The sequence below is a fragment of the Trematomus bernacchii genome, unplaced genomic scaffold (assembly GCF_902827165.1).
Source record: "Trematomus bernacchii unplaced genomic scaffold, fTreBer1.1, whole genome shotgun sequence".
Lineage (NCBI taxonomy): Eukaryota > Metazoa > Chordata > Actinopteri > Perciformes > Nototheniidae > Trematomus > Trematomus bernacchii.
The window spans coordinates 24,213,578-24,237,983 of NW_022987739.1; the positions used below are offsets into that span (position 1 = coordinate 24,213,578).

At 41.1% G+C, this 24,406-nt stretch overlaps 1 protein-coding gene across 1 annotated transcript in view; it reads right to left on the minus strand.

Moving 5' to 3' along the window:
• Positions 1-1,293: 1,293 nt before the first annotated feature.
• Positions 1,294-24,406, minus strand: part of LOC117495243 (epidermal growth factor receptor substrate 15-like 1) — a 33,498-nt gene continuing 10,385 nt past the window's right edge. The window contains 15 exon segments of the mRNA XM_034146394.1: positions 1,294-1,465; positions 1,781-1,797; positions 3,118-3,279; positions 10,508-10,601; positions 11,290-11,435; positions 11,596-11,643; positions 12,574-12,640; positions 12,797-12,933; positions 13,780-13,830; positions 14,389-14,494; positions 17,157-17,321; positions 18,639-18,836; positions 19,759-19,920; positions 20,054-20,126; positions 22,155-22,240. Coding sequence (XP_034002285.1) covers positions 1,319-1,465; positions 1,781-1,797; positions 3,118-3,279; positions 10,508-10,601; positions 11,290-11,435; positions 11,596-11,643; positions 12,574-12,640; positions 12,797-12,933; positions 13,780-13,830; positions 14,389-14,494; positions 17,157-17,321; positions 18,639-18,836; positions 19,759-19,920; positions 20,054-20,126; positions 22,155-22,240 — 1,659 coding nt within the window. The 3' untranslated portion in view covers positions 1,294-1,318.

The window sequence follows — 24,406 nt, forward strand, 5'->3', positions numbered from 1 at the left end:
ATTATAGGTAATCTTTGAAATAATATATTTAATTGAAGTCAACTTTTCAATTTTTTCAATATCTAACATATGACCCAACCCTACCTAACTACACATCATGGCAAGTGTATCCTTTAAGGGCAAGTTTCATAATAGCTTCTCAAATTTGATAAATAATGAACCCTTAAAATATCATAGTGACATCATCGGGTTTTAGGGGGCTAAACATAAAGAAGTACCCATTGTAACTTGGGCCCCTTTACAGCACATTACCTCATAATGAGGTACAAATGAAAGTAGTGCTGTGAAATCACATGAGTGTATTTTGTTCCTCAGTCGGTGTGGCATATTCTTGAACATATATGTGATTAAATAAATAAAAGCACAAACTAAGTGCCACACAGTGAACCTGGAGTCTTTGGGCCCTGAGGGACCTACCTGCTTAGCCTGATGTTAATCCAACCTTGTCTGGAGGTCAAATCTTAGCAAAACGCAGGGGGGAGGAGTGAAAAAACTCAACCAGTATCGACTTTTTCATCTCTTCACTGAGTATGGGTTTGTGACTACATTTCCTGAGAAAAAAAATTGGAGAATAGAGATTTGAGAATCTCCGAGGAGCGATAAATCCAGTATTCTCTCTAAACAAATACTTAAGCAACGCCTCATCCTGTAGCATTTTCCTACCAGCAAAACACTTACGGACACAGGTAATACCATCAGTAGTGTGTGATATATCCATGTCGGCCCTTATATATATCAGTAAAAAAAATCCCTTTGAAGAAATACCTGGGCGGTTTGAATTCAACTATTATTTTCGTCACAGCTCGTTGCTAGCAGCGTTGTTAGCATGTGAGTGGAGCTGGAAAACAACACGTGGAATTCAAACAGTCGAGGTGCTCAGCCTGGATCCAGCCACTATAGTGCATAAACACAGTACAGGCCACACCTTCCTCTTCCTCTCTTTCTTCTTCACGGCATTACAATATGGAGTTGTCGGTCCTCAGTTTTGTTGTCTTGGTTTTTAAATGTCAACGGCCTTTAAGTTCTCTCCGCATGGGGGAATGTAACTAGTGGAGATGCAGGACCTGTGTGTGTGTGTGTGTGTGTGTGTGTGTGTGTGTGTGTGTGTGTGTGTGTGTGTGTGTGTGTGTGTGTGTGTGTGTGTGTGGACCAGAGGTTGTATGAACTTGAGTTATACCGGTGATGTGCTTTGTGTCTGAGTATTTCGATGTCAGTCATGTTTTTCTGCATGTCTCTTCGCTATGTGTGTGTGTGTGTGTGTGTGGGGGGGGGGGGGGGGGGGGGGGGGGGGGGGGGGGAGTTTGGGGGGGTTCCCAGGTCATGCATTGGACATCTCGGCCTTGCTGAGGGCGATGGCCAGCTCCAAGTCCTCCTGCTCCTGCAGCCTGAGCCTCTTCAGCCGCTCTCGCTCTGCCCGCTCACTCTCTCGCTTCGCCCACTCCAACTGCTGAGCCTCGTTCCCAAACTACACACAGCAAGACAAACCGTTTGACAAACCTTAAAATAAGAAATATACATTTGTGAAAACGGCTAACCAGGAAGGGCGTTGGCTAACAACAACTCAGAGAAAGCTACCTAGCATACAACAAAGGAACAAAGATAGAAAGACTGTCCTCCTATTTCTGAAAGTGAAATATATGGATGGATAGAGACATAAAAATGTAATTTCCTTTTTCAGCAACACATGATAACATCCCTAATATCACATACTGCTCTTTAGATTATGTGAATTAATTATCATCATGTTTAAGTACATTTTATTGTGTGTTCAGTCTCTTACCTTGGATTTGTCAGGTCCTGTCAGAGAAGTGGATTACAGAACAGAGACATTATTTATTAGAATTCAGAGCACAACACACCAACATTGTGAAGGGATTCCTGCACAGTTTCTCTGTCTCTGTGTTTACTTACTTGTTTTTCTTGGGGGCAAAGGGATTATGATTTTTTATTTAACATAAATGATGATTTAGTTTAGCTTACCCCTAGATTCCACCGGGTCCGTCTGTGTCGCGTTACGGCCGCGTTACGGCTGCGCTGCGGCGTTCGCAAAGATCGCGCCCACTCTAGTCAATGGGTGCTATTCCACCAGACGCGCCGCGTTACGGCTCAGAAGCGTCTCGGTGCTGGGCTCCGCTCAAAATAAGATGCAAGTCTATTTTTCGACGCGAGGCGTTGCATAGCGCCGGGCAGGAAGTGGACCGGTCAGAGCATCAAGTCAATCCCCAAAATAAACTAATTTTGCAGACCCTATCCCTCCGTAGTCTTTCAAGTAGGAGGAGAAATGCCAGCGTTCTCCTCCGGTTTACAGGCACTGTGTAAATTATATATATAGAATAATTATGATGATGAATGCATTTTTTTACCACTAAAATACAGCAACACATCTTTGATTCATGTCGTTTATAACTGGAATATTACAATTATTATTAACTTTGTCTGTACAAAGTAGACTGTCCAGGAAATATGCCCAAATCAACAAAAACTGCGAGCCGGCAGGCAAGACGCTCCGCTTCTGAAATGCTCCTGAAACGCGCTCGGTAGGGTATGACGCCGGAGTAGACCGGACCAAAACCGCGGCGCAGCTGTGACGCGACGCAGACGGACCCGGTGGAATCGAGGGGTTAGTCAGTTTGTATCAGATGGTGAAGCAGATGCCTGCGCTGATATCAGGCAGCACAACAAATATGTAGAAGTATGCTTAAGAGGTGATAAAAAGCCAAACTTCACTAACATAATAAGACGTGCATATCGAGAAGTGACATCAGAGTTCATGAAGTAAACATCTAGCAACACAGATGGTGAATTTAGTAACAGAAAGCAAGGCAGACAGACTCCAGAGCTGACAGTTGAGAGGGGATACTGCTGTCTCAGATTCATCTGAGTAGCACCATTCAGCCAGAATGCATTTCTACTACCTTTATAGAGCTCTGCTTAATCCATCCTCACAAGTCTTTAGGAGCATGTTAAAGTCCCTACAGTGTCAGACTATAAAATGGTCTTGTGTCTGTGCATAGCTGTGTGGCCATGTCTACTCAGTGACAGTTAAACAGCATCAACCATCTCAACTTACACAACTGGAGTCTGCAAAACCTGATGTTGAGTCTTTAGGGACATTACTTGTTGCCGAGGGTGCGGCGAAAGGGTCTTTGCCGCTGAACGGGTCTCCCACGCCCTTTTTCGTCTGAAACGGGTCGATGGTGTCACTGCCAAATGGCTGGAAAGGGTCACATGGTTTGGAAGGGTCAACTGCTCCAGACGTGCTCACTGGAGTACTTTTACCTGAAGACAAGAAGGAAATCATCAATACAATCAAAAAGAGAGCAGAGAGATTTCAGATAGGCACGGTTCTATATGTTTCCATCATCCTTTCAGAGTTAAAAGGGGCATATACAACAGCGTTGATGAAAACTCTTAAATGCTAAGGCTTTAACTATAATAACCAGAATTTGTATGCTTCCGCCAACCACTCAAGTTGGGTTAAACCCCAAGGAAGTGTGCCGGGCATTGAAGCAAATTTGCATAGTGGCCAAACGCTGGTACTACAGTTTCCATTTCAGTCTGTGACGTTTTCAGCTAAAGTACGAACACTGTAATAGTCCCTATTGGAATGATTACGTCTTGAAAGTAGCAAATTTCACTAAAAGACAAATTCCGGGTTATTTCTCCTCTCCTTTCATTTGACTGTCGAGAGGCGGGGCTTAAGGAAACCGCAAGTGCTCGTTCTCTATGAGTCCAACTGCCCTGTAATCCACAATTTTTTCCTCGAGTCAGGCCATTTTGGCTTTATGCGCCACTGAGCAACTTTCATAGGAATGAGAAGCTCCTCCAACTCTGATTCCAGTTCCCTTTACACATCAAAGTCGATAGGCGCGTTCACACCGGAGTACTTTTACCCATACTTTTCCCGTTTAGTTCGGATAGTGCCTGGAATTTTGCATTCACACCAAAAATGCCCCTTTCACACCAAGGCTTTTCCCGTTCTAGCTCTGTGCTAGAGCTTTTCTGGTTCGGAACCGGTTCTTCGGTTCAGCTCCCGCTCTGTTCACACCGCTCAGAGCCCGACTGGTGCTGCGTCATTGCGTCATCATTTGCGTCATGACTTACCGTTTGCGTGCCTGCTTCATAAAGCCAAACCGCGCGGAAACCCCTCACATCGACAACAACAACGACCGACCAAATGGGACGACTTTACTACCAACTTTACAGTCGTTAAATGCTACATTCAAAAGTTCTTTACAATCATCATCATCAACTTCGATTCCGTAGGAGAAAGAAGGTAAATATACGTCCTATTCAATGGCATTAGAGCTAGCTGTTGTTAGCCTCTGCATGCGCCAAGCTCAAAATACCCAGCTTTGCAGCATTAATTACTATGGTATAACATTAAAACTGATGCCCCTGCCCCTGCCCCTGCCCCTGCCCCCGCCTCCGACGTAAGCGTGATGTATGCGGTGCTTGCTTTCTAGACCGACAACTTTTTGGTCCTTGAAACAAACCGGATTCCGGAGCTTAGAGGCGGCTCCGCTGCGGTGTGAACAGGAAAAAACCGGAGCTTTTCAAGCTCCAGCTCCGAACCGGCCCTGGAACCGCGTTTGTGTGAAAGGGGTAAAAGAGTACTTAGTTCCGAGAACTTTTAACCCCATTTTTAGTGCCTGCTAGAGAGGTGGGACTATCCTGGGGAGAAAAAAGTACCAATTTCGATTGGCTGGGCGATTGGAAACCACGCCCCGTAAAACTCTGAAAAGTTTTGTGAATCCGCCATTGTATTTGCTGGCATTAGCATTATTAGCATTAGCATTAGCCCCGCGCACCAACGGAGAGAGAATAACTTATGGCAACACAAAAAAAAACATGGGAGCGGTGGAGTGATGAGGAGGTGTCGGCGTTCTGGCGATTTACTCGGAAGGCTTCAGTAGAAGCTGCTGGGAGTCCCAGCAGCTTCTACTGAAGCCAGTCCCCAACTCCGGGGACTTCCGGCCAGGGACTTCGGGTGGCAGTATACACCGTGAAGTGGTTTGCGGCCTGCCAGTAAACCCAAAGCAGAAGAAGAAGAAGTGACGTCAGCGGCTTCATTTGCGTAATCTTCCCTCAAGGAACTTATTCCGGTGTGAACGCAATCTGTACTTAGTTCCATGGGGGTACTAAGTGCTGGCACTAAGTGCTGGGCACTAAGTACGGCAAAGTACTTGGTGTGAAAGCGGCTATTACTTGACATTTGTTTTTTGGCCAAAAACATGTTTTGTGAGGTCACAGAGATAATGATCTTTGTTATCCAAATTCATATATATTAATCCATCCTAGTTGAGGTGTCAAATTTAGAGAAATTCCCTCCAGCCAATCCTGAGATGTTGTTCACACTAAATGGTAGGGCTGTGCAATTAATCGTATTTTAATCGCAATTACGATTTTGGCCTGCCACAATTACGAAAACAACATAATCGAAAAAAACGATTATTTTGCTTTGCTAGGTTGTGACAGTGCACTAGAACATACTTGATCTAATTTATTTTAGTCTAATTTATTTTTATTTATCATATTTATATATGTTTAGTAGCTTGTGGAAGTGCGCTCCAAAAATATTTGTTGATCTTGTTTATTGGTATTTATTATTTTGATATTATTTATTTAAATGTATCATTTATTTAATTTATTTTTGTATTGGTTTTTCAGTGGAATTATACGTTCAGGGTAATCAACAGTTAAAAAGATACTGTTCAAATTATTATTTGTTTTAAAGTTCAATAAACGGATGTTTTCAAAGTCAATGAATAATCGTATTTAATAATCGTGATATCAATTATTGACCAAAATAATCGTGATTATGATTTTTGCCATAATCGAGCAGCCCTACTAAATGGACAGAAAACCCGAACACATAAAGCCTCGGTCATGGCAGTCACCTGCGAAGAGGCATACAAAAAGGGAATAAGTAAAAACCGAAAAAGATAGTTCTCTGATTGCAAATAAATATCTGCAGTGTGGTGAGGAAGACAAGAGAGCTGCAAAGAAAAACACTAAAGCAGACATGTCAAAGGCTTCAGGTCTCACGTATCTCAGGGGGAAGATGTTCACTGCAGATTGCATGGGAAATTCTCTTAGTGAACTATGTTGATAACACAGGATCTGATTTGATCATTCAGGATTGAAACTCACAAAACTAAATGATGTAGTTCTCATGGGTCTGCCCACGCCCTGCAATAACTCTGCTGTCACCTCAGAGATAGCTACCAGCTCTGAAAGTTGTGCGAGTTTCACCTCCACACCACAGCAGTTCATAGCAAGTGCCAATACAAATCTTTCTGCAAGTTACCACATACAGTGCTACATCCTCCGCTGGTATGGGAAAGAACTGAGCGAAAGACAACACCCAAGGACAAAAACAAACGTGATAACCCATTACCCGCGCAACCATGCTCAACGGTTTCCTGGTAAGACTCTCGGTTGGGTTTCTGCCCACATTACAAACTGTTGGTTCACCAAAGTACCAACTACACAAATAACATGTTCAAAGACCACACACACATTCATTGTCCTCAAGGATAACTCAATACCATATTTTACACATACATTGACAAAGTCAGGATTTATGGACATATAATATCGCCCTGCAATTAAAAGATCATTACACTATCTTTTGATATTTTGGTGATTAATGAAACCATATCAAATATATCTTTTCTATATTAAAAAGAAAAAGAAAATACAGTTGTAGTGATAAAAGACCATCAGAATACCCCACAGTGGCAACTTGTTTTGTTTGACTAACAGTTAACACAGAGAATTATACAAAACAAGAAAAATCCTGACAGGGCCAAAAATGTTGATATGTTTTATTGAAGAATAGCTTGTGCATAGATTAGTATTAACAATAAATGATGATGAGACTTCTGTGTATAATGTTTCTGTGCTTTTTCTGTGTCAAGTGGTAAAAAATGTGTAGAAAATAATCAAATACATCTCTGTACATCTTGTGATGGAGCTATATTTTAGCCCTTGCCATCAGTGAAACATGAATCATTTCATAGAATTTAGCCACTAGCAAAAATGTGGCATATAGCTTTTTTTCTCTTTCTGAGATGAATGTATTCTATGCATGGTCCTTGTTCAATGAAGATATAGAATAAAAATAATCAAGTAAAAGGTCTAATCAGTAGCATTTGTCTTGACCTGAAATTAATTTGTCACACTTTAAGATCTTTTTAATGCCTTAAAAGCTTCTTATAGAGGCCCTTGAATTTACACCAGTATACTTGAAACACTTATATAGATATACTATAAAATGTGTTCTTGTTTATCACACATGCTGAAGAACCACAGGGGGTCTACAAATAAGAAATAATTTAGCAACAATAGTTATAGTAATGGCAGTTTCTGGTTAAAACAGGGAGCTGCAGCTGTGCATGGCAGAGGGCCGTGGGAACATAAAAAAGTGCACCATGTTGCTTTTATAGGTGTTAAACCACAGGAGCAGTCAAAGTGTTCACACACGTGTTTGGCTCTATTATCAAGATAACTGGGCTGTTCAGGGTCAGCTGTTCAGTTCACACCATGCTGAGCAAAGTTCAATGCCTGCCAATCATTTCTTTCCTCTTTCAGTAAACTGCGCACACACACACACACATGAGAAACCACAACCATCGGCTCCACCCGATTTTAAAATAACCCACTACATTAGTGTCATCTGATTTGACACACACACACACACACACTCTAAAGAGAGGGGAAGTAGGTTAGGGTGTGTCTGCAAACAACAAGCCAAGCTAACCACAGATCATCTCTCTTATACCTTCATGTGCCTACACAAACATCAGAATTGCGCTGTGTTAACAATCCTAATAGAAAATATCTATGAAATATTGAAAAGCAATAACGTGAATGTTTGAGTTAACAGTGGAGATGAAGCGGTCTGCTGCCTCTTCTTAAAACAAATACAAAACTGTAACACATGTCTCTTTAGTACCATTCTACAACCCCTGAGTCAGCAAGCATGCAGGGTAGTGTAATAGCACCAAGTGTGGCCACAGTTGAGGCTGAACACAGAGGGGTATTCTGGGTAATCGTGATTCACATTATCAACATTGATTCCCACGGGACAGTGTTGTGCCATCCCCAAGCTACATTTCTGTCATTTTTCTCCAACATATCTTTAATTATCTATCATTATTCATTTTCAATATCTGCAACCAGACACCATGCGTCTCATGTGTTATGGGCATAAAGTAGGAAGTGAGAGAATCCTTGTACAAATTCTACTACAACTACTTATATTTAATTTTTAGGCTGAGTTTCAGTGTAGCATGTTTACACTTGTATTTTAGGGTACACTATTGTCCAACGGTTTACAAACTGCACTGCTTTATAAGTTAAGGGTGCAGTATGGAATTGGAAGACCATGTTAGTGATGGACAGTATCTAAATCATAATAATCTGACATGTTTGGGTTCATGTTCCAGTAACGGATGCATCGATGTCAAGCAGACTTCTATAATCTCAACTAAATCATCCTAAGTGTTCCTGTGATTTCCGGGAACTGAAAATTGTTTATTTCCTGTACATTCAGGTGAAGTTTATTTGACTGACATGTTGACACATTAAGTCAAAAAGGTCAGCAGGAAATATCTGCACATTGTTCAGAGCAGGAGGTCCTATTTTTATAGCAAATTTAAACTGCTTTACATTAAAATAAATGGAGCAAAAGGTGGCATATAGAAGAATATGAAGGAAAAGCATTACAAACAAGCCTACAGACCACAACCACAAACACACACAGGAAGTAACAGCAATACATAACTTTGCACACGCAGAAGCATATTTAAGACCCTAAGCTTTTTGGGATGTCTTGCACAAAGTTCTTCTGGAGTCTTCCCTCCATTTGTACCAAACAGTCTAACCTTCTAGGTTTCTCTTAGGTTTCTATTTTTAATTGAAACCTACAACAAAGAAGCCATTTCCCCTCGTGCCAGTTCCTGAGAGCTTTGATCTCTGGTGATCTGAGCACTGTGAGTCGGATAGTCCTCAGAAGCCTCTGTTGCACTAGAAAGACTGTCTTTAACAAGTTGGGCTTGTTGGGCCTTGTTGGTAATGTCAGTGTCTTGATCTTGATTGAATGGACAATGGAATTGGCTGAAGCCAAGCTCTCAATCTACCATGGATGTAAAGGCCCTGACACACCAGGCCGTCACCAGAGAACTCGCCGACACCGACAGTTCCATCGACGTGTTCTCCTGCGTCTTGGCCGTGTGTCGCACTGGAACACACCGCAAAGACTTCAGCCGAGCAAGTACGAACTGCGCATGCGTGAGTGGCAATAACTCTCCTTACCAGCAGGCGGCGGTAGTATGTATTCGTCATTCAAAATAGGCAACAACCGGAAGACAGAGAAGAAGAACAGACTGATATAAACAAACAACAAATAGCGTGTGCGTTCCATTTTCACTCTCGTCCATCGAAAACATGTTTTAGAATATAAAAATACATGAATGATGAAATGAGCACATAAAGTGCAGACATACTATAAAATCACAGTTAATAGACCTGCATCTGATGATCGCAGTGTTCTGGCGGGTGTGTAGTTTATTAAGTCAGCAATGTAGTAATGTATGTAATGTCATAATGGCCACTTCTTGCTAAATTTACATTTCCATGTGATGCTTTTATCCGAGGCGACTCACAATAGGTAAATGAACAGCAGTAGACAGTATCTCATTTACTTAGACACTGTACTTAAGGACAATGTTGAGGTACTTGAGACTAATCCTGCAACTTTATACTGACAAATAAACCGATGAGATGAAAAACCGGACTTGACCAAACAAATCACGGAGCTCTCAGCAGAGGACAGCCGGGCACGCTCCCGCCGATATCAAAGATGTCCCTGCTATGTGTGGGAGGTAAGAGAGGACATTTAAGGGCTATGTTTGATGTCTTTAAGTATCACCTGCTGGGGTTTAGCTGCTGTCCTGTGCCTTTTTAAATCGTTTGTTTACGTACCTCACTTCCGTTTCGCTTCTCATTTGCTAGCTGAACAGCTGATCAGAGTGGTTTCTTGGCCCGATAGCTTGTATCCGCATTTTGGCCGATTCAACATGTTGAATCGGTCATGTGTCGACCGTGAAAGGCCAAATAAGGCGTGTCACGGCCGAGGGTTCGGGACACACCAAATTGACTTTGGGCGACAAGGAACGCGTTGTCGCCAGACAACCGAAGACGGCCTGGTGTGTCAGGGCCTTTAGATACACCAGGGTGGTGATATGGGCATGGTGGAGATGTGGTTATCACATGAAACCATCAAGCTTAATCGGTGTTTAGATAAAGTCCCCTTCCTTCTTAAGCTGACCTTTGTTGCACTAGCCTGGGACAGATCATGTATGTATTCAAAGACGCTTCTTCATCGTTCATCTTTCTAACACGGTCAAATTATCATAGTGGATTTCTCTGAGAGATGTTTAAGGTAATGAGTCCCAATAACTCCAACACCCTATAATACAAAAAAAGGTATCACACTCACCACTGGGGGGTTTGGGCCTTGGAGGGACACTTTTCTTCGGTGGCAGAGCTGGCGTGTCACTCTTCCTGCTGAATGGATCATCCACAAACACGGACTGGAAAGAGTCATAGAGAGGATATGTGGTTCTATTAAAAATAGCTGTAATTTATTAAAATGTGCATAGAAGAGTGAAGTGAGCAACAGGGAGTTGAGCCAGGTGAGGTTGAAAGTGCAATAAAACCTTCACCAGTAATAATCCAATACTGTATCATTTCACATGAAGAAAAGGAATAGTTCAAAGTGTCTCGCACACGGCTGCTATATTTACACAAGCACACACACTAGCTCAGCTAATAGCAAACTGATAGAAACAGCTACAACAGAAGCTGGTTTTAAATAGAGGAACTGATTCTCCTTCTTTATTCTTGAAACTATTGTGATGACTCCAGCTCCATCGAACGCCACACTGATTCACCATGCTGCGTTTTAAGAGATGGAGGAAAATGGGAACATCTGGACTTGGACGTGTGTGTACACACTTTTTACACACTTAGTGTAACTTTTTGTTCAATAAATATAATAGTTCACAATCTCTTGATTACACAAAATACATTTACCAACAATAGACTCTTTACAGAAACATTAACTGATGAAAAAGATAATGTTTTAATAAATTCTAAAACTTTTCTCATATGATTTTTCCTTTTTATGATTAAAACATTTTTTAATGAAGTAATGCAAAGTAAAAAATGTAAGAGCATTGATGAAGAACACTAAATAAAGAATAAGCATGTCTCTGGTACCTTCTGGTAGTCCGGCAGCCAGCCGGCCCGGCCCTCAAAAGGCTCTCTGGGCTTCGACATGAGGCTGAAGTCTGCGAAGCCAGCTGAGCTGTTACTGCTGCTGCTGAACGAACCGCTGCCAAACGGGTCCAACGTGCCTAACAGATCTGAAGAAAAATATTATATCAGTAAGCATATTTACAGCTATAGTCTATTACATTGATTACAGTCAGTCAGTCTGCTATGTCGGTCCAGACTGAAACATCCATTGCTGGATTGAACATTTTGTACACACATAAATGCATCCCAGTCAATACATGTACTAACTTTGACCATCCCTTGACTTTTCTTCCAGGGACATCATGGGGTTTGGATCTATAGGTATGGGAAAACATGCCTCGATAAATTATTGGATAGATTACCGACACACACAAGAATTAGCAATGACAATTAGCAATGTTAGCATGGGAACAGACATAAACAAGAAGGTGAACATAGTAAACATTAAAGCTGGTAAATGCTAAGTTTGCTAGCATTGCCATAGTGAGCATAAATGTGATGTTAGAATTCTTCCATTGCTTCAGGATATACTTTTGTTTCCAATTATTAGTTGTAAGAACATTTTTGCATAGGGCTATGATGACAGGATCTTAGAGTTGAACATTCATCCATTTGTATGACAGTTGTCCAAAGCAGCTTCAGGCCTGCCTACATATTGCACTAAATGATAGATAATACACAAGAATATTGGTTTCATAAATGTGAAAGGGCCCTTCAGGTAAAGAACATTTAGGTTCGTGGTCATAAACGCCAGGCCTAACTTGAGCCAGTGTTGATGTTAAGTAGCTGTTTTTGAAATGAATAAGCTAATGTGACAGCTATCCTCAGCTGCCATGGTTTAAATAGGCAAGCCACCATGGTGACCTCAGCCTGCGTCAACATGACCTCAGTGTGGTGACAGGCTCAAGTTCCTCCAACCTCTAAGGCATTCAAGCTAATCCACATTGTGTACGTGTTTGTATGGGCTATATTAATATCATGAAGGAAATTAAAGTCATTTTCTTCTGCTGGAGTGAACTAACAACTGACTGAAAGAGCTGCAGAGATATATATACATTCATGAGTGTCATGCCATCACAAAAACAACTCAAGCAATGACAGACAGTAAGAGGATAGTACAACTGATTGAGACTATTTATGGCAATATTTGGCACAAAGACTGAGAGATTCCATTCATTTGAATTCAAAAATAAATACATTAAGTTCACAGAAACTGCAGATGTTGGAAATTAAAATAAACCGTACCTGGTACTTTGGGTTTTGGGTTGCCTGAAGAGAATGGGTCATTGCTTGTGAAGTGACTGGTTGGCTGCTGCAAGCAAAACAAGAGTGAAAGCATTTATATTTTCAAAGTATTGACTATTGTAAAGAAAACTCGTAAAAAAAAGATTTTATTTAAAAAAAGGGGATTTTATTTAATTATGATAAGTGACTTCCATGTTTCTTGCTTTTGGTCTTAAACAAGTACCTTGGAAGGTAATGTGGCACTTTTACTGAAGGGGTCTGGTGTGGAGAAGGGATCCATCTTTGTGGTCTTCTTAAAGAAATCTTCAGACGAAGACTTGAACGGATCAGTCTCTTTGAACGGGTCTCCTCCAAAAGGATCTGCGGCAGAAATGATGGATAACTTTAACTTTTCAATTGTTCATTTCAAATTCCCCAAAACGTTAGCGTGTTAGCCTTTCAGTTTGATTATGATACCAGATAGGTAATAAACCCAGGCCCCGCATCCAGCGTCACATTCCAATGCGGTTAGACAGAACTGTTCTATTATCTCTGTGATATGCTTTGGGTTAACCAGATACAAATTAAATGTATGACAGGCGTCACACTAACGATCAACAACAATATATAAATATGTGTGAGAAAATTATGAGATCTATCACTGATCTTCATCTACCTCACAGAGAAGTGAAACCTCACAATATCACTGAAGAGGGAAGTGTGACAGAGGTCACAGAAACACATACTGCTGTTTCACATATGTGGGGGCACAGCTACAAACACAAGGCTGCCACCAAAAGCACAGGCAGGACGTGTATGACTTTCATTTGGGGGTTAAGACACCATTCACCAGGGAATCATACCGTTTATGTATATATAATAATACATAGGATATATGATATAAGATATATGAATGACTTTTATTCTATGCACAATTACAATCATGTGAGCTATAAATGAAAAACTCAAAGGGCAGGTGGGATGCTTTATAAGCCATATTTTAGCAACCACATTGATATTTAGATAATAATACATTGAGGGTATCTGATGGGGGGACTTATGTAGATGCACCAGACTAATAATATTTTACACCAAATATTGATTCTTGAAATGCTTAAATTGTACATGCAGTCCAAGGAGGTGTGTACAGCGTTCAACAATTCCATTAAGAGGGACAGATTTTCTTGTGAATTGAACTATATCAAAATCTGAGTCTTAAGGCAATACCTGTGACAGTCGATGGCTGCTTTGCAAAAGGGTCATTTTGGAAAGGGTCCCCTACAGGAGAAAGCGAAGAGCAGGCGGAAAACAAAGACACAGTCAGAAAGCAACTCAAGGTAAAAAAAACTAGAAGGAACCTGGAGGAAAGAGAAAATAAAGATAAACGGCAGTACAAACATAATCAGATAAGAACAAGAGGCAGAAGGAGCAGCAGGGACAATGACTAGAGCACAACAGTGAACTGTGACAAAAGAACATCATTATTCACGAGTGAAGCAACTACCTATCCCATCATTCCTTGTAAATGTCAACTTGTGGCCTCTGAAAACTTCCAAAATAACCATTCTCGGTCTAAATCAAGACAGAATCAGCAATTGCATAGATTATTTTCTGCCTTAAATGTTTTCAGAAATATCTTCGTATAAAGACAGTTTCCAAAAGAGCCGCCATATTGGTCTGGGATGAAACCCATGAACATCGAGACGACACTGTTGATATTTTCTACATTATTGCTAACAATCAAATCATTGTACATTAATAAGATCACTGTCAAGCTCTATGATAGAGGAGGAGTGAGAGAAGATGAGTGGAAGTAAAGTAGAGGGTGATGCTAACCTTTGAAGGGGTCTGTTTTGAAGGGGTCTTCAGAGTGGAAGGGGTCAGTGTGGAGCTCCTGAGGCTGGCTGTTGAACACAGATGGCTTCACTTTGAATGGATCCTCCTGTGTAAGGACAGAGACGAGAATAGTACACAGTCTTAGCACACACACACTTACATACACACCACATGTCAGTAATGATAACATTGCGTACACAGGGTCAGATTCCCTAAGGTCTCTGTGCCTTGTGTCTTCTATTCAGGCAGAAGACACAAGGCACACTCGCACAGCAGGAGTCACAGTTTGAATGTCCAAACAGTGACTATGTGGTCCTTACTGTATATGCGTGCACATTTAAAATATACAGTTGATCAACAACTCATGCATTAGGTGTACAAATAATAACCAATAACAACCAACTGGATGAGGGTTTATAACTACCAACAGATTGAGAAATTGAGCAGTAATTATTTTTGAAAACAACAATGTAATATAAAATAAACAGGGGTGTTGTGGTTTGTGAATTAAATTGAATTTACAATAATTAAACTTTTAACGAACTGTCAGCCATTGTGTAATACTTAATTCGACAATATCAACGTTTGGCTTCATATCAATATTTGGCTAATCAATACCATCTCCACCTGCTGCGTTCTGAACACCTGGACAGGCAGAGCCTATCTTCTCTCAACCAGTTGAAGTGGATAATATATATTTTCTGCAATTTATTCCATTTCTTTTTAATTTCCTGTTCAGGGTTTCTCTAGTTCTCTTCCCTCGTCCTAAAAATTGAAGTATTGTCATTTGTATTTCTCATTTGGAGTTTAACTTTGGTCAAATATTGGGATGTACCATTTGAAATCTGGTAGAGCTTTAGTCCACTGAGAGATTGTTAGCAACATGCTACAAGGTATCATTTTCAGTTGGACCTCTCCAACCTTATCCTTTCTGATAATCCGAATAAACTGTTGGATATTTGTAATGTTAGAAGAAAGAAGTTGACTTAGTCACCATGACGTCACCTATAGGTCTGTGGAATTTATTTTTGAGTTGCAAGTTTGGGCAGTTGCCATCTTTGTTTTGGAACCATAAGTGACTAGAGAGAAAGGGCCAAAACAAACCTTTACCTTTCATGAACTGAAAAAACATTGTGGAAGGTTTCAAGTTTGAAGACAAACACATGGAAAGGTCTTTTTCATAGGATCATTTTTTCATACACTTCCATAAAACCAGTCTCTTTGAAACCACTTGACCCGGCTGGATGTTAAACAGATTTCTGAAGGCACTTGTCCATTGGCTTTCATTTTTTTTTAATGGAAGTTTGTCGCCGTCTAATCCTCTGACTGCTGTTGTTTTCTGCCCATTTGACATTATTGTAGAAATGTCCTTCTGCTTGCTGGTCTTCGCGATCATTTGTAGACACAATGTAATCAGAAATGGTAGAAAAGATAGACAAAAGCTAACCCTAACCTTAACACCTACCTTAAGTTGTAACAAACCACATCTATCCTTCAATCTTTTTAAGAAGAGCAAACTCTTTCCTACATAATTTAACCGCACACATAACCACACATCATCCATATTCCCCTTTCTCTGTATGCACTCTGCTACTAGCGTTGAAGAGAGGAAGCCAATGCGTTGAATGTAACATTCTTCTAAGTGTGCATTTGTGTGCAATTACTTAGAGAGGTGTCTTAAAATGCCAGCCTGACTCTGTGCTGAGCTCTCTCTTGTTATGATCCACTTCAGGATCTGCACTTTCATAGAAAACCCCGAGTGTTATCCTGCTGTTGATCCCAAGAGCTGTTGGCCAGGTGTGAGAGGGACTGAGCCAAAGTCATTATGGGATTTGGAGTAAAGTGAATAGAAGCCAAGCTAAAGTGAGGAATTAGATGAGTACAGTGCCCAGGGGAACACAATGGAGAATCAGGAAGAAAAACAATAACCTAGATTTTAGCGATGGTCGGTTTAACAGAGCTAAGAGTGTGGCATGCTGTAGAATGCAGACGGGTGCTAATCCCTTGTCTAGATAATTTAAGGGAACATGAGATGATGATAGAAGGTTCACAAAGCCTGTTTTTATCTCTATTCTGTGCATTCTTAGCATTAGAATGTAAGTCAAATAATATTTTGGCTGATAAATGGCTTGAGAGACTACTTTTTGTATCTAAAATAATATTTAGCTGCCAGAAAATAATTCAAAATACAATTGGGTTTGACCCCCTGAAGAAGGTTAGACACAAAATACACAATGTCCCACTAATGCTGACCAACTCTGGTCCACTTTCTAGCAATTATGTCTTTTTATAAAGGAAAATCAGGCTGACAGTGAGAAAATAGAGAAAGGGAAAAGAGCCCATGAGTTAGAAAAATAAACATTTCTTCTTAGTTTGTCATAAATATAAGAATCCACAAATATATCGTCTAACTCCTCGCCACTGCAACAGAATGTTGCTCTGTTCTACTTCTGAAGTGGTGACAAACAAGCTATTTGTATGTGGGTCTTTATCATCACTAACAAAAAATACAGTAGGCCATTTAAATACACTATTCATTTTTAGAAGAGAATGTTAAGAGCGTTAAGAAAAATAAAACGTGTGCACGAGAGGCAGTTTTCTATCTGCTAGCCTAAATGCTTGACTTGGTAATGCTCCTCAGTTTTAAAGTATTCCAGCCGATTGAATGTTCTTCAGGTAGAGCCCTTCTATCTAGAAATGAAATATGTCTACAGCCACCTTGGGAGGTAAGAGTTCTGATCTGACATCCTGACCTGCGGGGCTCTCACCATGGACGGGAATCCTCCGTTCTCTCTGTCGCTGTAGCCTTCACTCATATCGGCCAGGTTGGTCATGCTGCCTCCGTGGGTTCCATTCAAGGTGCTGTTGTACTGCTCGATGCTTTTAGACACTTCCTGTTGGCTGTCCTGGATCTGGGACAACTTGCTGCGAGCCTGCAGGATACACACACACACACACAGTTCAGTGCTCTTCTTGCTTTCCTAAACTCTTTGTCGATGTCTTTGCTTTGTGCAGCCTCCTGCTGAACACCTGCTGGAGTTCCTCGCAAATAAGCACACACACACACACACACACACACACACACACACACTCACAACTGTTTTCACAGCAGTGTTTACATCATGAGAACAGGGTTGAAGCAACGACACTGTGAACAAAACATTATAAATCGGAAACAGACATCTACTTAAAATAGATTTGAGAATCAGGTAATGGTATCTAGCCATGTCAATACATCTGGTTTTATTTATCCAGGTTCACCGATTTCTTCCTCCCCTCTAATACAAAGCAGGAATTCTGTTAGTGGTGCTCATTAACAAAACATTTTTACATTAAGCATGTAAAGGTTTATACTGAATATTCAATTCAAGTCTTATGTACACTATATGTTCTATATACATCTAAACTTTTCTACATAGAATGTAAACACTAGGTGAAGTTGTTTTTAAGTGTTTTTTTGGGGAAAACCATAGCTTTAAATTAACAGTGTTCTGCTTTAGTACATTTTTCAAAATAAAAACCGTAAAGCACATCATTCATAAAGAAAATTCAAAACATTTACAACTGCACGGAACCTTTTGCCTTGATATCTAAGAAGACAACAAATATTGACTTTTTACAGCCACTTTTGAAAAGAAACAATGCTTACAGTAGTAAATGGATTATAGGTATCACTTTGAGGCACTTTGAGATAGAATATCAATAGAGACCTTTTGTTTTTATGGTATATGGCATGTTTTTTAGTTGCCTGAACTGCTGGAAACCCGCTGCAGGAGGGAGAATTTATGAATAATCAAAAGGTCTAGGGGCAGTGTGTCATTAGAATCAACATGACAGTCCCTGGAAGCAATAAGACTGGATATTATTACAGGTGAACATGAGGAAATGATTAGCTGCTGAGACCTAAAGCCTCCGTGTGACCTTCTAACTCGAAGGAAGGAGCAAGTAAAAACTGTATTGGTTTTCAAATTCAGGAGAAAATAATCTTATCTGGCCTCAACCGTACGGCCAACATGATGGATGTTAAACAGAGAGAATGAAGAAACGCTATGCAACAACCACAGTGCATGTATCTGAAGTCAAGCTGTGGATATAAGTCGGTGTGGTGAAGTTATGTGTGAGAAATGAGTGGCTCTCTGTGTGTTTTATTATGGTGTTGTTTCCAGAGACACACCCAGAGTAGATAATGAAGTGCACTGGTGCCCCCTGTTGACAGTTGTCTGTAACACACAAACAGGCCTTGTTCCTACCTGGTTGATCTCATCCTGTGTTGCCTTCAGGGACTTGATGATGGTCTCCAGTTGGATCTTGCCAGCAGCCAGGCTCTGCTCCAGCTGGTTCTCCTCCTGCTGCAGCCGGCCCAGGTCGGCCTTGGCCCGGATCAGCTCTTCCTCCTGGCACTGCAGATCGGTCTCCTGGGAGTGGATCTGATTCTGGAGCGTCGAGATCTGGAGTCAGAGAAGAGAATGAGGTGAACACCTGCCAAGCGACAACAGCCCATTTTACATCGGGTGAATTATTCAAATCATATGCTGCCATCAAATGATTAAGACATTATCTGTAGCTCTGTGTGAGGTATCATGCTGTATTGAGCGTTATGAGTATACAGTTACTTTTGCCAAACAGAAAAAGAAAGGAGAGATAACTACAGATGATAAAACTTCAACAACAAACAACTGCCAGCAGACTGACTTCACAAATGAGACATTGTTTGGATCTCTGAAAATTCATTAAAACTGTAGCAAAGCTACTGAGGTGGCTGTTTCTCAGTCTGAACAGGGGTTGAAGAGGCGCTCCTCCTGGGTGATAACAATGCAGGCCAGCCGGTCGCATCACAGATTTCAGAGCGCTGGGCTCTGCCTGTTATTCGTCCTCCCAAATCCCATGGAAATGATTTACCTGTTGGACTTTGCACCCAGAGAGTTCCAGGGAGGACTACCACTTATAGATTCAGGATGCGCTTTTTGTAAATTGTGTAAATGTTTTCATTATCATTTTTTTGATGCATGCTTCTTAGGTAACATTAAGCTCTCTTTGGCTCTTTTCTGCTGTAACAATGTACATGTCCCCTCTGTGGGACTAATAAAGGTATTCTGATTCTGATCACCCGGTACACAGCCCTCCTGTTCCTTGTAATGCTTGTAGCTGCTAACTAGCTGTGAGTTAGCATGCCATTGTGCATTCTTTTGCAACACTGGTAAAGTGGTGTCATTCCCACATAGTCCATTCATTTCCACGTTAACTTCCAACCGTTGCATTTTGATTTCCAACACGGCACTCTTCTGTAAAATCTTCTGTAATAAAGTAAGCAGAGGCAAGAGCAAGCAGAAAAGCGTCTGCACTGTAAGAAAGCAGGAAGTGCATCCTCACCATGTGAGACTCCTCCTGGCACTTGACCCGGACCTCGTTCAGCATGTCCTCCAGCTTGTGTTTCTGCTGGTCCATCTCCTCCAGGCGGTCCTGGGCGTCTTGTTTCTGAGCCTCCAGCTCCTGTAGGCTGGCCGTCTCTCTGTCCAGGTCATTCTGCATCTCCTGAGCGAACGTGTAACAAAACGACACATTAGTACAAATCAAGTATCATGTGCCAAATCTAGGTGTTCATACACAAATTGCATGAGTTTGTATAAGGAGAGCACAATATTTCTCTGTGAACAGGTTCCCTTACCTGCACCTCTGCACTCTTGTGTCTGATGGCCTCCTCCGCATCCCTGATGTCCTGCTCCAGTGTGTACTTCTCCCTGACACATACACACAAAAACATATACACACAAGGGCACTCGTGAACACATACAAGCTGAAATATAACAGATAAAGAATCCAAGAACCCCCTGCTGTGTGCACAAATCAACAAGACAGAGTAACAAGACACTGGACTGGGTTTCTGTCAAATGCACTGACACAGATTTATAAAAACTGACAGGGAAAGTAGAGCTGGGTGTGTCTGTGTGTGCCCCTATGAAGAAAGGAGTGTGCCTTGGAAATGTATTCTTTTAGATCCTACATCATTTCCTCAGTTTGGAACATTGTGTAGGTTGGTGGGAGAAAACAACTTTGTGAGAACATGAATGTGTTTTCTTTTGGCAATGAACTGCACCAACATTTCCTAGTATTTTGTTATCCTCAAAATAACAAAATACAGGTTTTTGTTCATGTTATGGGAAGAGATATTATGTGCATTAACATGACCATCGGTAAAAAACGGCTTTGCGCTGACGTTGCTGTTTCTATGGATAAAGCGGAACTTTTGGAGGTCTCAAAGTACAAATTATTCCAACTTTGACCCCATCTACAACTGACCTGTTGACGTGCAACCAATCAGATGCCAACTGTATGTAGTGCCGCAAACTAGCAGGGGACGTAACCATAGAAACAAAACGTAACTAGCTGTTTTTACCCATACAGTCCACGGTTTCACTGCACCCAACCTCACGGTGAGCAAAGTGCAAATCACGTTTTACTGTATGTGAATGTAGCTTAAGGACAATCCTGTTTTATTATATTAAAAACGTTGGAAGATTTCCAATTTATTTGACTGACCCCAACCCTAAAGTTTTGAATGTAGTAAAGGGACTGTCAATTCTGTTCCCCAATCACTTTATCTGAAATTGACTTGGGAACTGCCATCTTCAATAGTATGAACATTTTTATAATATCCATTTGGGCATATCACAATAATTGAAAAACTGTAAACCTATCCTGCATCTTGAAATAGGGCACCAAGGGGATATGAAATAAGCACATTTGAATTGGAAGGCCACTTATAACCACTATGAAAGAACAGCAGATGTCAGAACCACTGCTCATTGTGTGTGTGTCACAGTAGATTAGACAGAATGCCAGTCCATAGATGTACAGTAGCTGGTTTGGTTACCTGATAGTATTCCACTGGGTAAAGGCAAGTGTGCTGACGCAGCATGGAGAATAAGTAGTGAACAAACAAAATTTGATAAAATACACACATCAAAAGAAGATTTGGCTGGGTGGCTGGATGAAGCGATGGAAGGAAGAAGGAAGCGATAGGATGAGAGAAAGCCAAGATGTGAAGTGAAGCTCGTCCAGGTTTGATAGTGCATGTTTGCTTTCCAAGTGTGCATTTTATCAGAGAAACAGGACCAAAGATGAACAGTTTATACAGAGATGAGGGTGATGCAGGGCACTGAGACAAACGACATGCCTCTCTGATTCTTTCTTTCTTTTTAGTATATATTTCAAGATGAGAATCCAGGGACTGGAGATCTCACATAGAATTGAATCTCCAATAACCACTTGCATGATTAAATGAACTGTCGTTCTCAGGTGGCATGTCTGATGAGATGAAAACAGCATGGCGGATACATTTTGCAGTGTGAGCTTTTTCCGTTCTACACTAGTACGCAGCATCAGGTTGGTGACGTTTCTACAAGAACATGTGGGAATAGAATCGGATCAGAGCAGCTTGGAATTAAAGAGGCCCCATTACGCTTTTGCCCTTTCTGTAGTGTGTGATATAGGTTGATGTGCATGTCAATGGTCTGCAAAGGCTACAATTCAAAAGTTCTTTCCAGAGGGAGTTTCCCTCCCACACATCCCCCCGTTTGCTGTTGTTATTACTGCATTACATTTTGGCTAAATACAATGTGCTATACTAACAGATAAACTGTTACCAATGCTGCGATGCTTAAAATGAAACAGTTTGGATGTATTCATTGTGTTTGCAGCTTTGAAAATTCAGTTGCCGTGTCACTGGTGCCATGTCATTGAGCCGTGCCACTGATAGAATTTGTTACCTCTGCAACTGTGCTATCTCCTGGCTGATGTCATCCAGATCCTTGACTCCGGTGAACTCGCCTGAACCCACTGAACTGGAGCTGTCCTGTACAGAGCCAGAGGCAGACCGAGAGAGAGAGAGAGGAGGAAAATAAAGAACACGTTGGCAAATTAAATCATATTTGTCAAAGAAGTGGGATTATGAATTGGTACCGAATGAACCATGGCAGACCAGGCCAAAGGAAGGAGAAGGAGGAAAAGAGAGGACAGGAGATAAGTGCTCGGTGAGAGGAGCAGCACAGAAGGTGGGGCTGGGGCAACACGTAGGGAGTGTCAACACCTCTGACAAACTGCAGAGGGAGGAAAGATTCAGGATTTTGCAATTGTATGAATATAAACCAGCTTTTTTTGGGTGAGGTAGGATACATTTCTTGCATAAACAAACCAAAGAAATGCTGGGTACACTGCTACAGTACATTATCATAGCATTTATAAAACCTAAAAAGTAATAAATTCCTACATTTATTTTTTTCGGTTCCCTGGTGGCTAGGGATGGGTATCGTTAAGGTTTTAACGGTACTACTATTTTTATCGATACCGCTTATCGATCCGGTCTTTTAACGGTTATCGGTTCTTTTGGAGAAGAAAATAAACTAATTGTGAACAAAACATTGCTTTTTATTTAAATTAAATACATAATATTTCACATCAAAAGAAACAACAATGTTTTAACAAATCGTATTAAATAATCTGGTGACAGAACTGTGAACAGAATAGCTGAAACTTTAACAAAATAAATAACTCAGTTCCCTCTAATCATTAACCCATGTTTGTATAATTGAGTTAGCTCCGTGTGTTGCTGCTAGCATACACAACACCTGACGTGGAAACGTTACTCGTGGATGGGGCTACAGAGCTACTAGAAAGACAGTCGAAAACGGTGCATTTCTCCGTCTGAACGTGGTGCACTTTTGCTAAATGTTTAGACAAACTGCTCGTGTTACCGCCCTTACATGCTAAACACTTATTGCACTTTAGGCAACGAGCGAGACGGGTAACATTTAACCACACCTCGGAGCGCGTTCTCTCCGCCATCTCCTCTGTGTGTGTGTGTTGCTGCATGTAGCAGCTGCGTATGTGTAAACTGCCCCGCCCCCTCGCAAGCAGGCGGGAGAGAGATCTCTCGTCTGGATTGGAAAGATCGAAAATACTAAAAATAATCATAGTTGCATTTTGCAGTCTTTTTGCGTATTAGAAACGGAGTTGGCGACACTAAAACTGCAATATAATGTTTGTGTAGCAATAATACATGACATATATTTTTTACGTATCTCCAGTAGGCCTACCGATAAAAACACCGATAACGTCGGAGCTTAACGGTACCACGGTCTTTAATAATTCAGCCCCGGGGCCCGTTTAATACCGGGGCTCGGTACCCATCCCTACTGTGTACTACAAAACAAGTACCGTAATTTTCGGACTATAAGCCGCGCCTTTTTTCCCATTTTTCGACCCTGCGGCTTATATAACGGTGCGGCTAATCTATGGATTTTTACAGCTAACGGCCACTAGGGGACCTCCTAAATCTATGGATTTTACAGGTTACAGTCCACTGGTGGTCCCCGTACCACTGGTTGAAAACCACTGCTGTAGATCACAGCACAGTACATGTTCTGTAGCTACTATTGCACTAAATGGTAACACTTGAATACGTTATGCAAATATGCAACTTGTTTGTTGAAATGTTAATAAATGGGAGCTTCCTCAAACAGCCATCTCTTTCCCGACAATCCCCTCTGTGCACGAACCCTTAGATATGGTAATTAAACATTAAAACACCTGCGGCTTATAGTCCAGTGCGGCTTATATATGTACACATCATTCAATTTAGCTGCTGCGGCTTATATTCAGGTGCGCCTTATAGTCCGAAAATTACGGTAGATTTCTTATACCTCGAAAATGCCCCAAACTATTTATCACATCCATTTAAAACAACCACAAGCTAACGCCGCCTAACAAACAGTCAGTGACTGATACTTCCTATGCAATCAGTTTTTAGGTTTTTTTTATTTGGCCATTGACTGTTAAAAAAATAAAGGATTAATACGGGATGCTATCGATTTGATTCATTGAAGTATTTAATACCACTGTTATAATGATTTTAAAAGAATCCAGAATCTTTCCTTGGTCAGCAGCTGGTTGACAGGGTGAGACATCACATGGTATGTCATGCTTTCTAGTAATCTGCTGGAAAGGCCAGGCAGCCACTGAA